Source organism: Coloeus monedula (assembly GCF_965178545.1).
Source record: "Coloeus monedula genome assembly, chromosome: 14".
In the NCBI taxonomy this organism is placed as follows: Eukaryota; Metazoa; Chordata; class Aves; order Passeriformes; family Corvidae; genus Coloeus; species Coloeus monedula.
The window spans coordinates 231,112-246,941 of record NC_138794.1 but is presented as its reverse complement, the minus strand read 5'-3'; the positions used below and the strand labels follow the sequence as shown (position 1 = coordinate 246,941).

The 15,830-nt window shown below is 43.1% G+C and overlaps 1 protein-coding gene across 1 annotated transcript; it reads right to left on the bottom strand.

Moving 5' to 3' along the window:
* Positions 1 to 737: 737 nt before the first annotated feature.
* On the bottom strand, positions 738 to 11,196 carry PYGO1 (pygopus family PHD finger 1). The gene is made up of 3 exons (XM_082290585.1): positions 11,085 to 11,196; positions 6,593 to 6,678; positions 738 to 4,836 (listed from the first exon to the last, which is right to left on the bottom strand). The coding sequence occupies exons 1-3, from the start codon at positions 11,131 to 11,133 to the stop codon at positions 3,715 to 3,717; spliced, it is 1,257 nt and encodes a 418-aa protein (XP_082146711.1). The 5' UTR covers positions 11,134 to 11,196; the 3' UTR covers positions 738 to 3,714.
* Positions 11,197 to 15,830: the final 4,634 nt, after the last annotated feature.

Sequence of the window (15,830 nt, the reverse complement as noted above, 5' to 3'; positions counted from 1 at the left end):
AAAAATGTTATTACAAAACTGGTTCTTAGATTAAAAACTTCAGAGGTCACAAAGTATAATCTTCTTTGAGCAGCCCCCAAAATTATATTTTTGTTTTAAGTAGAGCAAGCTTCATTACTTTGCTCTAGCTTCTTTCATCTGAAGATCTCAAATAATAACTAGGCCTCTAAACAACCTTTGGAAGTAAGCATCAGGTCCATCTTCTGAAAGAAGAGACAGGCACAAAGAGTCAACCTGCTTGTTTCAAGTTGCAGAAGGAATGACTAAACCAGCAAGAAACAGGATTTTTGCTACCGGCCCTCTAGTCTGTATACAGCACTGTCACTTACATGTTTTCTGATTTAAAATTGGTCACTAGCAGAGAAGTACACAGTACCAGTACCAAAGGACAGTAAAATCCAATTTATACCTATTTATTTCAGCCTAGGGGGAAAAAAAATTTGGGAGCAATAAAAGGCTGCATTTCTGTCCATGACCAGAAACTATTTGAAAAGGACACAGGCATTTCCCATAAAAATGTTAAGGTTTGCAAGATTTACAAAATCTTTGCAATATTTTTGGTGTGCAGCACCAGTACAGTCTAAATCACCAGTAATGAAAGAAGCACATGAGAGTTCAATACAAATTGTTTCATAGAGAGTATTACAAAAAACCTCACCTACTCTAGTAAGCCCTCCCACCCATCCTCCCTCCCACCCATCATTCTAGAACTAACTTCTAATGCTAATCAGCTGACATTTTCCTAGTACCTTACTAATTAAACATGACTGCTGTTTTTCCTGTGCATACTTGAACTACTACTAGTCAATACATGCAGAGAAAACCAAAATATAACTGCTCTCTAGATAAAAAGTTCAAGTATGCCAAGAGCATATCAGTAGGGCGAGCATATTGGCTGGTTGACTTCTGGAGATCCTTGTCAGTCATATCTCTAGGATCAGTGCACTAACAAGCATGGGGTGGGTTTTTAATTTGTTTTTATTTGATATAATTGACATTTGCTAATGCCTTGATCTTACAGGTTAATAAATGCAGAATATTTACCAGGTTACAAACCCAGTATAGTATCAGTTTAGAAAAACCTAAAATCAATTGTTAGAATAAGTTTCACAAAAACACAATTTAAGGCTTTATAAAATGATATTCCAGTTGATTTTAAGTTTATAAGAACACCCTATTTAAATACTAATATCCTGACTAACTTCATGTTGGGTTGAGGAAGAGATTAAGAAATACATGGCTATTTTAAATACAATGTCCATTCCAAAATGTTAAAACATTAATTGGACTTCCGAGAACAAATGCCCCAAAAATCTTCTCACAAGAGGCATGGGATGTGGGAGTGGGAAAGGTAACAATATCATCATTGGAGCTTTTGCTGAATTTTCACTGAGCAAGATTTTTATTTCATTTACATTACTGTAGGTGTGAACCAGCTCCATTACATTCACAGTGCAAATTGTTGCAGAGATTAAACCGATTCCCAGAGGAACTAATCTATCTAAACAAGGTTTGGTTTAATTGCTACTTCAGGTACCAAAAGCAAATTCAAACAGTCTGTCAGTCATTAGGAAAACTACTGAAGAATAAATCTCCTCTAACAGAGGTTGTTGCTTGTTTGTTTTTTTGTTGTCGGTTTTAAAATCACACCTCTAACACAACAAGATTAAGTCTAGTTAATGTAATAAATTAAAGCTACTAGTGATTAAAACAGAAGCTCTGGATCTATCTTACACTTTACATCTCCATACAGGAAAATTCCCAAGATATGAAATATGTCACTTACACTTTAGACATCATTTTCTTTTTCCTGAAGAGAGGCAAGCCAAAAAAAAAAAAAAAAAAAAAAAGGCAATACTGCACTTACACAGCAAAACTTTTCACTTTTAAAATAAAAGTGAAAAGTGTGCGTAGATCCGCACAGTATCTTCCAGGAATGTACCACAGTACAGCCCATTTAAAATCAAACATGACGGTGAACTATCAAACAGGCCTTACTTTCACTCATTAGCATGGCTTACCATAAAAACTACCTCTTTATTAGATGACTGTATTCTCTATAAACTCCTATATCCCTCATCAACACAGACCTGAAAAATTTATCACATTAAGGAACTATGACTAATACCTGTGAGCTTGACATATGATTTAATTGCTGTTTAAAGACTGTTTCCAGAGCAGTGGTACATATTACAAGCAGAATCTGTTATTACAGTGCCTCTTTTTATTAATTCAAACCAGTATTTCTCTCTAAAGAAACTTTTTCAGTTGCGCATGCAACTTTATCGCACTGCTAAGGCTGAACTGTTCAAGGCTAGATGCTTCCCAACACTCAAAAAAGAAGGGGAGTTATTTTTGAGATCAAGAATAAGATCAAATTAGCCTTATTAAAATAGAATTTCTTAGCATCACACAAGAAGCTCTAGTGCCATTCGTACTTGTCAGTAGGATATCAGGTTTAGCAAAGGAGCTAAACTTCTGACTACTTAGTTCTGATGTGAGCAAAACTCACCTGATATCGCAGCTGTATTTCTTTTCTTCAGCTTAGATTTCCCACCCCCTCACTGAAAGACTGGCAGAGGCAGTGGTGGGAATTTAGTTTTAAGACTTTGCTAGCCAAATTATAATGCAATTCAGAGCCTGTGCAGAGCACACTCCATTGCCTTGCCCCCTCCTTCACGCCAAGTGGACTGTGTAAGCTCAGGGTGACTGAGTAGGCTGTAGCTGACAGCCCTAGAAGCTGGCCAGGATTTTCCATGCACTAGTTCATTCACAGTTCTCAGGCAGCACTGAGGCAGGAGACTGGAACCATCAGCGAGAAAGAATGAGAGAGAGGTGCATGACTGCACAACCATGACAGATGCAAAGACTGTATCCCAAGGTATGCCCTCAAGATAAAAGATTTAAGGTTATATGTGCAACCCTAGTTTTGGCATTCTCTAGATTTAAAGCAGTGGACTTCATAAACTCGATGTGTTCTTTTTCCAATTTAATCCTATTTTGCAACAATTTCCAAATAATGCAAGACCTAGCAAGAGCCTTCAGCAAGTAATTGCTGAGAAGTCAAAAGAGATTATTGCCTTTTCAAGGAAACAGAAATGTGTAATAGTTAGCGGGTTTCATTGGGTTACTAAGCAGGAATTCATGATTTTTGAATAGCACATTAATGCTTTCCTTCAAAAGTAGGAAAAAGCATATACAAAATTCTCTTTATTTACCCTAAAATAACAACTATTAGTACTGCACATTCCTCCATGTCATCTCCACTATATTCAGAGAAAGGCTAGCAAGAACATCAATAACAGACATTCACGCCAAAAGAAAAAAAGAAAGTAATGAGTACTTGCAAATATAGTACCATTAAAACCAAGCACTAGATGCTAGTGTTAGTTAACACATTAATACACACTAGCAAATTAGGGCTATTCATTCAGGCACATTTTTCCTTCAATAATATTGTCAACGCTCACCCTACTTCCGATCAGTTGTCAGTTACAGTTTAATCAGAAATAAAAAATATTCCATCCTGTAAAACATTTGGACACATAAAACTAAGAGTACAAAAGCTGAGATGAAAGTTTATGAATGAAAACAATTACGGAAAAAAAGATGACAGCAATCAAACACAACTGATTGTCTGCAGAAAGTGAAGTACCCAATTTGTAACTGAATTTTCGTAGCAAGTATTTCCTCCACCAGCACCCATTCAGGCTGTCAGCCTTCTGTGTTCAGCGCAGGCGGTCCCGCAGTCTCTCTCGTGCGCATTAACTGCACGTCCTTGTCAGCCATGCAGGTGTCACAGCCCCACACTGCCGATGCCTCTGCTGTGAGAAGGCCATAGGCTGACTCTGTCATGCCTGTACAGATCCGATGGAACCATTTTTGACAAGAGGCTTCACACAGGATGGCGTCCTGGTCATCATTGACCTCGTGTGTACAAATTCCACACGGATAGACGGGTTCAGAGGACGAGTGCCCATGACGACTGGGATGCAGGGGTGTTTTGCTGCTCTTTTCAGAGTTGCATCCTTCAGCAGTACCTCGAGGCTGGCGGGACTTGGTTTGAGTCCCATTTGAGTGGCCAGCATTGGTGTTATCAGCACTATTAGAATGGCTGTTATCCTGATCTACCACACTGTTTCGAGTAACATTCTTCAGGTCACTGTTACCTTGACTTACAATGTCCTCTGTCCTGTGATGATGCTGATGAGCAGCAGTGTTCTGGCTGGATGCTTTGCTTGCACCTTGACTAAAGTCCTGCTTTTGTGCCGATGATTTTGTCTGGTTGTATGCGTTTGGTGGAGGAACAAAAGAATGGTTTGACTCTAGCTGAGAATTTGGAAAATTTGGATTGTTTCCAGGACCAAAGTTAGTTGGCACATCCGGGTGAGGTATCTGACCGGAATGGCCAAAGTTCTCCCCAGGATTTGGCCTGAAATGCTGAGCAGGCATATTGACATTTTGATTTATCTGACCACTGCTATAAGGTGGTTGATTCCCAAAACCCGGGTTCTCATGTGGACCAAAGCTGAAAGAATGGGGTCGACTAAAACCCATGCCAACAGGGTTTTGAGGAAGAGGATGTGGTTGGTTTCTGAGGGAGTAAGAAGCACCATATGGTGAGGACACTCTGGGCAGCACATGAGGCGGCATTCTGAAAGTATTATAGCCTCCAAAGCCAGGATAACCGGGATTACTGAAATATGGATTTCCTGAAGGAAGTGGTTTATAAGACACAGTATTATAGTTGTCATCAAATGGATTTGCAGCTACAAGGTGGTCAGAGCTTGGGTTCGGTGGTGGAGCGTATTCAGATGGAGGAGGAAATGATGACCCCTACAAATATTTGAAATACAACATTTTAATTAGTTTTAGTATTTCCCTGCAAGACAGACCAACCACAAAGGTCCTGGATTAGCAATACAACCACTGAAAGAACTGTTCGGCTGTAGCGTAAAATTCACCCAATGTACCCTGCCAGGCTGTCTGAAATTTCAGTACAGAGGCAGGAAAGGAGCTTGGGCTCCAGATAATGTTGTGATTTATAGTAGTCTCAGTGTTCTAAAAAAATTGCAGTTGAAAATACAACTTGATCTGTGATTTCTATTTCATAATCTTTTACAAAAGACGAGCAACAATACAGAAATCCAGTCGTCACAAACCCATACACAAAGTATTTCCAAACATTGAAGAGCAGATTTGAAGCATTTCCCTAACTTCATTTTGGGTTCACGTTACTGAGTATACGTCTCTCAAGACACCCCACTTCTATGAGGATATACAAACCTAATGGTACTCTAACTCTAAAAAAGGCATACAGAATATAGGAGTCAGCTGACTGGTATTTTCTGTAGTCTGTGGAATACTCTATGCCGTACATTTCTATACCAAACAGAGGTATCCCTTACGAGCATTCAGCGATTGTGGACAGTCTGCAAAGCACAGTCAGTAGGTACAAAATACAAGGATTATGCTCAGGTTACAGAGCATAATCGGGTGTTTAATGGAGCCCAGAGTCCATTTAAATGTCACCACTGAAGTTATACAATTGAAATTCATTCTAGGCTAGCCTGTAGGGCACATCTACTGGGTTCACCCTCACGCTAACTGTGCTCACAGAAAGCATTTCCTCCGAAGTGCTAGTAAACTAAGACTTAAAATTTATTAAAAAAAGAAAAAAAATTGCTGCAGTGCAAATTTTGAACCTGGGCAGAAGGAATGGAAGCTAATCTGCATGTCCTCTAGAGTTATTACCATTCTAGAACACAAGGAAACTCCACCAAGAAAGATGTGTGAAACCTTGTAAAGTAACTGAATATTTCTCAGAGCAGGTTTCCCCGTGACTACTTTAAAACAAAACAAAAATGAAGAAAACAGTTCCACATCTCAATGGACTCTGCATAGGCCTAAGAGAAAGTGATTGTTATGCCTACATAAATAAAATTTTTCCCACTGGGCAGTACCAAATTAACAGATACTCTCACTCAAAGCTGAATGAACACACAAAGGAAAACTCTGCACTACAGATATCCAATTGCTTAAGATGTTTTGTATCGAGGCTTTCTTTTCTGGAAAGAAAAACTGCACAGAAATGTCAAATTGTAGGGATTCACTGGAAAGGAGCTCTACCTGCCTCACAGCTTTTGCTTGAAAATCACTTGGGCAGTATGCCAAGAGTTTGGTCAAACATTAACGAACTGTACTGATTCATTAGCCCACAAACCTACACATACAGGAATGCAAGTAAGGAGAGAAGCAGTCTCATGGCAACTACTCCCGCTGTACAGATTTCTACCAATGGCTACAAAGTCATTAAAAAAAAGTCTGTCTCAGAATCAAATCCAAGTTGTTGCAGTCTCACTGTGCTCTTCTCTTTATACATGCTTGGCAACTTACGGAGATTAAAATAACTTTGGTGCAAATAACTAGCATTAGGAAGATTTCAACTTCACAGTAAAACCAAAATATTCGGTATGTAGCTGCTATTTGTGACAACCAACCGATATTCTGAACAATGAGAGATCGTCACGCCAGCAAACAACATTTGAGTGCACTACTTAGCGAGAATTCAAAAGAAGCAAGGGGAATTTACCTGTGTATTTGCTTTGCGCTTTTTCTTATCGGGGCTTCCAAGCTGAACTCCTGGTCCTCCTAACCCATCCAATCCACTGTCACCACCTACAAGATGTCAATCAGTGCAATAGCGCATTAGTTTTCTTACAGACTGTATTGTAAGTTTGCCAGTAACTGCCATAGCAACAGATACCTGTTACAAATACTGAACTCTGATTGACTCTGGTGCTTTATGTTGCAAGTGCTTAAGGAGCACACATGTGGAGATAAGCTAACAATCTCTCCTATACCCCTGTCTGCTATCACTTCAGTGTCCCCTTCTGCTCATTTCCATTGAAATAAACATTTCCATTTATTTTATTTTCATCTGCTCCTTGGTTCTTAACATCTCCACATCACCAGTTAGAAGTATTTCTTCTTTTTATAACTCATTAAACTTTCAAAAGAACTGCATAAGGCCGTGCCTAAGACTCCCCTCTTATTGAACTTACACAGACACAGCGTTTATCAAACTCAGTGTAGCAATATACAACAGAGTGTTACAATCCCCCGTGAAGGAAAAGCAAACAGTAGTAGATCCGTGAATAAAAACCACTGAGAACCTGCCACGTTGTTTAGACGAACCTCCAGTGTACCAGATCTAAATTTCACTAAATCCAAGACTTGATCAAACAAAAAGACACCTGCCGAAAATAAGAGGGGCTCTAAGTGAACCAGCCCACCTCTGCAGAAACCTCGTAGAATGACTGAGCAAGGCTGTTTTGGCACAAAAAGAAGTAAGGAATGTTCATTTCACTGGTTATTCAATCAGACTTGACCCTGAGCAATACAAAGAGATATCTGTACCTCACCTGGGATTCCTCTTCACCCCTCACAACAGTGGGACAAGCTCTCAAAGTCGTATAAACCGCGGCTTTCATTTTTAAAACCCTAGTTAGACCATAGATGAAGAACAAATCTAGCACACTCATTATTATCCCAGTCAGTCCATCTTCATGGGGCTCAAGCGAAATTTCCGTGATAGGGGAATGCAAAGAAATCCCTGAGCTGAAGTATGTAGAAGCATTTTCAGGTTGACAAGAGCAATGCACACTGAAGTACTAACACCATTACATTAAGAAACTATATTAATTCCTTTTTTTCTCAGGGCCATTAAGATATTGCTCTTTTATGTAACTATATAGTAACAACATAGAACTGTAAGCAGACAATCCAACCAAAAAATTTTACTGTTGTTTGTTTAAAATTCATATTCAGAATACGAGTCAGACTTTATCAAGATGCAAGCATCCAGCTGAACGCGCAGGTCTTCATCACCAAAGACAACCTGGCGATAACTGTGAATTATCAACAGTATTATGTAGAGCGGCACAACGTATGACATGATACTGCTCTGTGTTAGATAAGTGTTCCCAGCAGACAGGTAAACTGGCTTTAGGACTGTTCAGCAACACCGTCTCTTCTCATAGGGAAGCAGCAAACCTACTGTACACAGACCAAAATACCCAAGCTATTTCAAATACTCCTGATCCAAGGAGGCCTGACAAATTTTCACTCCTAGCACTTCCTTCCTCCCTGCCTCCTTTTTTTTGGAGGTTTCGGGGAATTTACTGGTCCTACTTCAAGTAAGAATCCAGTTCTGCCTCTCCTTCAGTAAGTTCCCTTCGGCTTCAGCTGTCACTGTTGAAATTTGATTTCATTTTTCCTTGCACATAAGGAAAATACATGGATATCCCAGATCAACACCCATCAAATTTTAAGTCTGAATTTCAAAGACAAGGGCACGATGTCACAATCAAGTTCTTGAAATAAACTCATGCTTGCACACAGCATATTGTGGTCTAAGCTACCATCAGAGAAACTAGGGAAAAGTCTCTTTAAAAAAAGAGAATTTTTGCCTTGATTTAGAATATAAAATCCTGCATATACTTAGTGTGCTATGAAGCATTGCCACTGCATTACCTGTAGATACTAAATGATCACGGCCTAAAGTTTTTACATAAAGAATGATGGCAAATTTCCCTTAAATTTCAACTCTATAAATCACCTTCTTGATAACCTATTTTCTCAAAACTGTTCCTGCACTTTCTATCAGCTTTTTCTCCAGCATTCCTAAATTCAGTGTAAGATTGGACCGCGAACGCTAATCTTCACAACCGCATAAAACATGCTCCTCTATGTGTCCTTCTACTCTTAAAACATAAATGACGTTAATTGCTGATAGCAAAATATTACAAATATCCAGATTTCTTTTAATAAATTCAACAACTAGCAGCACAGACATCAGTAAATTTGTGATCAAGTAGAATACTGAAGGTCATACACAAGTGCTGGTTTACAGTCGCTGAAGTTAAAACTTTATAAAGCTACGTATAAATTCTCTCTCTGGGATATCAGTCTTCAAAAGCATAAGCATATAAACATTAGAATTCCAGTGACAAGTTCCAGCAATTTCTACCTGAATTACTTTTGTGGGCAAAGCCATTCACATGCCTCAGTTTACAGAAGGGAGTCCTGTGTCTGGAAAGGCACATAGCTTTTGTATTTTCAGTTCCCACTGTGTGAGGCCAATGATTAAATTCAGCCCTAAGAATTTATATTTTCCCTGTGGGTGCTATAATGATTTAATTTATACATGAAAGGAAACAGAACGTTAGTCCTAGCATACCTCCAAAAAAGAGTGAATAAGGCTCATTTTCATGCAGCCAAAAGAAACTTTCCACAAAGTCACTTTTGGTACCTACCACACAGACTTTCATTAAAGGGGCACCAAGCGTTTTGGTGCACTAATGAAAAATTATTCATTGTCCGAGACTAATTTTTCAGGCAAAAATACAATCCTTTTGACTGGGACATCATCTATCTCACGGACCCAAATATAAAAATATTTATCTGATAACTATTCCCCCATTAAACTACAGCTAAAATTAATTTCAGCCATTCACATTTGGGCAAAGGAGAAGAGATAAGCCTCATATTCTCTTTTACTTCATACATACACAAGACGGACATTTTCAGCGTGAGTCAGGAGAACTGCAAGTTGTAGTTTTGTTTACGCATTATGGGATTTTGACTTAGCACCTAATTTATGCCATACTTAACATACTGCAAATACAGTATAGAATATTTTCATATTCACTGACAAATCTCTGTCCAGGTTTTTAGAGGGTGGATGCCAGAGTCTTTTTAAACGGTGCTTTATCTCAGTAAGAATGCTTTCTCAACAAACACAAATGGCTGAATAAACTTTTCATTATAGACAGAGAACTAAAAATAGTCTCATTTCAACCGGGTTTGGTGACCCTGTTCTGAGGCCCTGAGACTGTAAACAGTTTTGATACTAAGCTGTAATCGGGTGGAACTTGGTGCGTAACTCCGGCACGCGAAGCCACATATGCTTAAATATTTGCAGAATCGGGGCTTGAGAGTGGAGGAGTCTAATGAATCCCAGTCTCCTTTGTAACAGTGCCGTGTGTTTTCATTCTCTCATTTTCAAGGTTGCAATCCAGCTGTTACTATAACAGTTTCTGAAAAGCAACCTGTAAATCAACGACAACGCGCACCGTGGAATCCACACCTTTTCCCACTTATCCAACCAGAAAAAAAGCTTAAAACGTCAAGAACAATAGAATTTCAGGGGCAAAACAGGAGGCAAAAAACCGAGAAGCACTGAATTGCAAATTTTATAATTTTGCCACGTTTTTCACCCAACTCAGTCACCCATCCTGCTGTCTTTGATTATTTCATTCAGAAAGGCATTTCTGTGTCTAAGGACCATAACGACACAACTATCGCTACCCAGGCTGATGTGCCACTGCCATTAAAGTCAGCTGCACTGCCAAAGTCGACGGAGACACTGCATTTCTACCCTTCTCCCTACACCTTTCAAAGAAACACATACTTCGAACCTTACCAGAGCCAAACACCAGTGTTATTAGTAAAGAATAATATTTCGATTTTTTTTTTTTTTTTTTTTTTCTCCCGGAAAGGGAAAGACAAATCCCCAACTAGACTCAAGCACACAGCCAGGACTGGGGGCAGAAAAGCGAACACTCAAGTGTAATTTATGGGCTCTGCATCAGCACGAACTCGGACATGTGGCAGTGCCGCCGTATTCCCTTGCACCAGCAGTATGCTCGCTGCATACTAATGCGCTGCACATCCCCAGACACACAAGAGACAGGACCGCACACCGCCCTCCCCTGCGGGGCACACCTGCGCGCACAGCGAGCCCCGGGGCTGCTTTTCAAGGCCCGGAGGCTGCGGGAGCCCGCGGGGCCCGGCCGGGCCCCACCGAGCAAACTTCGAGCGGCCCCCGCGCCGTCGGCCCCGCCGCAGCCGCAGGGAGGGACGGCAGCGGAGGCGGCCCGGCCCGCGCTGCGCGGCGAGGGGAGCCCGGCGGGAAGCGGCGGCGCGGGCGGTGCGCGCATCCCGCGGCTCGGCCAGCGCTCCGCACGGGAGCCAGGCCCCAGCGGCGGCCGCCCCCGGGCCCGGCCCGGCCCTTGCCGTACCTCGGGATCTCTTTAGCGCGATGGGGTCCTTCTCCTGTTCCGCTGACATTACAGACAGCAGCGCATGGCTCCCAGGGCGCCAGGAATCGGGGCTCTTTGATGCTGCTGCCGCCGCCGCCGGCCCGCACCCCGCCCCCTCCGCCCCCGCCTCCTCCGCCACCGCCCCCGCCCGCTGCTGCCGTAGCCGCCGCCGCCCCAGCAGCGGAGCTACGAGACTTTGCAAAGTTTGGGCGCGGGAGGGCTCCGCTGCAGCACGCGGCGGGGGCCAGGCCAGGCGGGGTCCGGCGAGCGGAGCGCCGCTGCCTGGGGGCCGCCCTGGGATCCGCGGAGCGCCGAGCCGCGCCGGGCAGGGCCCCCGCAGGCTGCGGGCACCCGCCTCGCCCGGCCCCCGCCGCCGGGGCTGCCGGGCCCCGCGCAGCGCCCCCGCCGGACACGGCGCCGCTCAGCGCGCCGAGCACCCCTTGCCCGCCGGCTCCCGGGCGCGCAGGAGCGGCAGCGCCCGCGGGGCGCTCCGCGGCGCTCCCCCTGCTCCCGCCATGAGCGCGGCGGGACTGCCGCGGCCCCGGCCGCGCCGCCGCTCGGAACAAAGGCGCCGCGCTGGGGCGGCTCCGCCGGCGCCACCACCCTCCGCTCGGCCACCGCCGGGGCTCGGTCCGGCCGCGGGACGGCTCCGGGGCTGGCCGGGGCCGACAGTGCCCCTGAGTGCAGGGACCGCGGCGGGAGCGGGGCCGGGGGCAGCCTCGGCCGCCGTGCGGGGAGTCGCTGGCCGGGACCGGCTCTCGGCCGCCGGTGGTTCCACGGCGCGGCTCCGGTGCGGCACGTGCCTCACGCCTGCTTCCCGCCTCCGGGCTGCGACTCCCGTTCTCCAAGCCCACGCGGGCGGGTGTCTGAATGGCTGGAGTACCACGCTCCGGCGGCTGCCGGGCAGGCGGGAGGACCTTCCTCAGGGAGGGTCTCCCCGCACAAAGGCGTCACCCGCCAGCCGGGTCTCTGGCCTGGGGGTACCGCACAAACCACTGGGCCGAGCTGGTGCCCTCGCAGCGTCGGTTAACCCTGCGGAACCCTTGAAAACACACGGCGATAGATGAATCGGTGCCGGTGTCGCTGTAATTTTGCGCAAACGCATTCTGCCTCAGTTTCCCGTCGTCTGAAGTGGCTGCGTTTTAGAGGTGTTGCATATGGAGTTCTTGATCTAGATCAAAGTTGTTAATCAACTGCATTAAAAGTACCATTTGAATAAAGATTTATTCTCCCGTAAGCGGGATAAAAAAATGCCCAGCTGTACATCATGCATACCTGACTTCACAATACCTGGCAGTGCTATGTACCTTCTTGTTAGATGGATAGTTGGTACTCTTGGTACTCTTTGGAAGACTTTTTCTGAGGGGAAAAAGTTACATTCGTGTAAAGGTTAAGATATTGGTATGACTCTTACTTAGTTAGACATGCAAAATGCAAAAGTAAAGTGGAGAAAGTAACTCATGTCGTTTTCTGCCCTTCCCTAGACATCATTTTTATTTGTCCACAGTCTCTTACTTTGCAGCGATCCCAGATATGCGTGCCTCGAAGTACAGCGCACCGCCAGTATTCTCATGGGACGTGCTGCTTGATTTTGTGTAATCTTACTGAGGAGAAGTAGAGCCTGTTATTGGCGAGGTGGGTGTGAGCTTATCTATATTTGGAGGAAGATGCGCCTTATCTGTGAAGCGATTTGCCTTTTTTGTGACAGAGCTTGCTGCAGGCCCAACTGATTCTCCCAGGGCTCCACGAGCTTTGTGCACTGCTGCCGTGTAATGGCATGTAGACTGTAATTACGAATGCGCAGATTGATGTCACTGAGCCTATAAAGGTTCCTGCGGGGAGATTGTCTGCATCAGAAACGTGAGCTGGGAATTCAGATTTAACCCAGTGCTCTAGTTGCAAAAAATTATGTCTGTTGCGCTGTTCATCCAAATTCAGCTTTTAACTGGCTCAGGTCGTTTGTGAGCAATCTGTGAGAATCCTGTTGGACTAACTTTACACTTCTAAACTCTCACTGGAAATAGCTGATGTGGTGTGTGAAAGGAACTAATTCACTGGCTCAGGTGCCTGCTACACCAGCATCCCAAATATTCCCCAAAAATCTACAGAAGTTCTCATTATGACACACTATTCACCGCCTGATAAGCCTCACTGCTCATTGGTTGTCCTTAAAGTTACTCCAACATTTCTTCCTCCCAAAATCTGGCATTAATTAAGAAGGCTTAGGGGTAGCCAGTTCGCAACCATCCAACACCTAAGTGGAAGTTACCAGGAAAAGAGAGACAAAGCCCTTCACAGTGGAATGTGACAGAAAAATGAGACCCATAATTTGAAATGAGCTTCCAGCTGGACAAAACCCAGAATAGCCTGGCCCAAGTTCAGCATTAACCTTGCTTTGTGCAAAAGGCTGGACTCAAAATCAAGACCTCCAAAGTCCTTTTGAACTGTAATGATTCTGTCATTCTGAAATAATTTTCTTCTTTTTAACAGTAACCAACCACACAGAAAGCTCTCCCTCCCTGCCAGAGTACTCAGCTGTGAACAAATACTGTCATTCAGTATAACTCATCCTGACTGTTAAAAGGGTGGCTTTGGTGAGATAACAATAACTTCAACCATGTGACTGATCAGACCTAAAAATGTTATTAAGTATAGAGGATAGATGGTTTGATAATTCTAGGTTCTTTTCCTTCTGAATTCCGATTAAAAAGAAGGCTACTAAAAGAGTCTTTCTGTACAAAATACCAGAAGACGAAGTTTTTTACTAATCGTTGTAGTAGCGTCTGAACATTCAATACTGCTTAACAGTTTTAGGAGAGAAATATCAGTGAGTCTTGGAACCATAACAGATTTTTATAACATTTTTTCCACACGTATTTACTGCTTATCTCAGGAGCAGGGAGTAGCAGAGCATAGAAGCCCATTTTGACAACATACAAATGTATGCAAATGTGCTAGCAGTAAAAAAACCACCTTAGAGAACTCTACTGATGTTTAAGGAATTCAGAAAAGGAAAAAGTGAAAATTTCATTCTGTTTGATTTTACAGGGGCCAAGATACTATCTCAGAGGAATAAAATCAGTGAAGAAAAAAGAAAGCATGACATCAGAAGAAAAAATGCCAGAAACTGGCTGAACTATGTAACTCTGCCACTTCCAGTACCAGGGGAAAATACAGATGTTTTTGTCTCATGTAAGCTATGTATGTTCAAAAATACAGAAAGTTCTCCGATACACACAGAGCTTCACTCTGATTTACCAGCTCGTTGCAGAAGATTTTCCACACAGACAGAAATCAGCCCCTGCGCAATCGACACGGACCTGGGAGACCAGCAGGCTCCTGCAGAAGGGCAGTGCCAAAGTACAGCATCTCGGAGCACCTGGGCAGGTTTTCTGGCACATGGACACACAAGTCAAGCAGCCAGTAGTCTCTTCCACCCGGATAGAAAGTGCTGAGCTAGAAAAAAGGGACACATTTAAGGAAATTTGGATTGCAATAGTCTTAACTTGTAACACTATTCCAGCATCAGTAGATTTGATTCCTCCACTTGCTATGAGGGGAAATAAAACAATAATTCATTTTTCTAAAAGGCCTTTCTTCATGTTCTACAAATTTAAGTGCTAATTCTACAACCTCGTACATGTTTCACAGCACCACTGTTTATCAAGGCTGGAGGGAGTTTGTGTCAGGCCTGAGACAACACTAAAAATCTGGGTTTGTTGTTCTGCTGGAGTTACACCTCTCCTCCAGACTCATTTGTTTTCCTCCTCTACACCTCCCTTTGTTGGTAGTAAACTGAACACGCGTGCGTGTTTACAAGTTACACTGAGATGTGCTTTTCACACCTTTTTAGCCTGGCTGGTTATGCAGCTGATAGTACTCTGGGAAAGTGTGTCAAACGGGTCTCTTCTGGGTCTGTCAGATGGAGAGCATAGAGCATCTCCCCCGATCTGAGGGGTTGTAACTGTAACTGAAACAGTTTGAGCACAAGTCATTGAAGCCATTCCAGTGCAAACTGCTCTGCCTGCTGGTGAATGCTACATCTGTTCTGGTGACATAAACCAGGCCTCACCAGCCCGCATCGGTTTCGTTTCTGCTTTTAATCAGCAAAAATTAGGACTGTCTAAACTTCTGCACTAGCCACTCAGCCGCATAATATAAACTACAAAACAATCTAATTAATCATTTATTAATGTTTCAACTTCAATCTGAAATGAATACAAAACTGTTTGTAGGAAAAAAGTGCAAAATATATTGGTTTATGACTTGATGCATGAAAGAATGTAAGATTTTTTTTTTGTAGCCCATTGCATTAGTTTTCTTCCGTATGACAGAAGTCTGAGAATGATCATGCCTTTGTCTAATCACATTGCAAATCATTGGCTGATGAAACACATTTTTCTAAGCTTTGCAAGACATGTTATTAGTGAACTGATCAAAAAAGGTCTCAGATGTACAAAGGGCACTCTAGTGTCATATCTATACTGGAACAAAATTTTTTAAGTTCAAAGCAAGCTCTTAGTTATGAAACCTAGTGAGAATAATTGATTTAGGGTTTTTTTTTTTTTGTGCTCATTAATTTTTTCAGCTTGCATCTAAAACGTGTATGCTCAAGTATCTCAGAAAAAAAGCAGCTTCAATGCACGCAGACACTCTTGCCAACAACACACAACTTATAAAGTGTTAAAACCTACAATTTTCCAATAGTTTTAAACTATAAAATTC

Coding starts and splice junctions, on each gene's coding strand:
- PYGO1 (XM_082290585.1), bottom strand. CDS start 11,133: ATGTCAGCGGAACAGGAGAAGGACCCCATCGCGCTAAAGAGATCCCGA. Junction 6,679..11,084: donor CGCGCTAAAGAGATCCCGAG/GTACGGCAAGGG, acceptor GACATCTTGTAG/GTGGTGACAGTGGATTGGAT. Junction 4,837..6,592: donor AGCGCAAAGCAAATACACAG/GTAAATTCCCCT, acceptor AAATATTTGTAG/GGGTCATCATTTCCTCCTCC.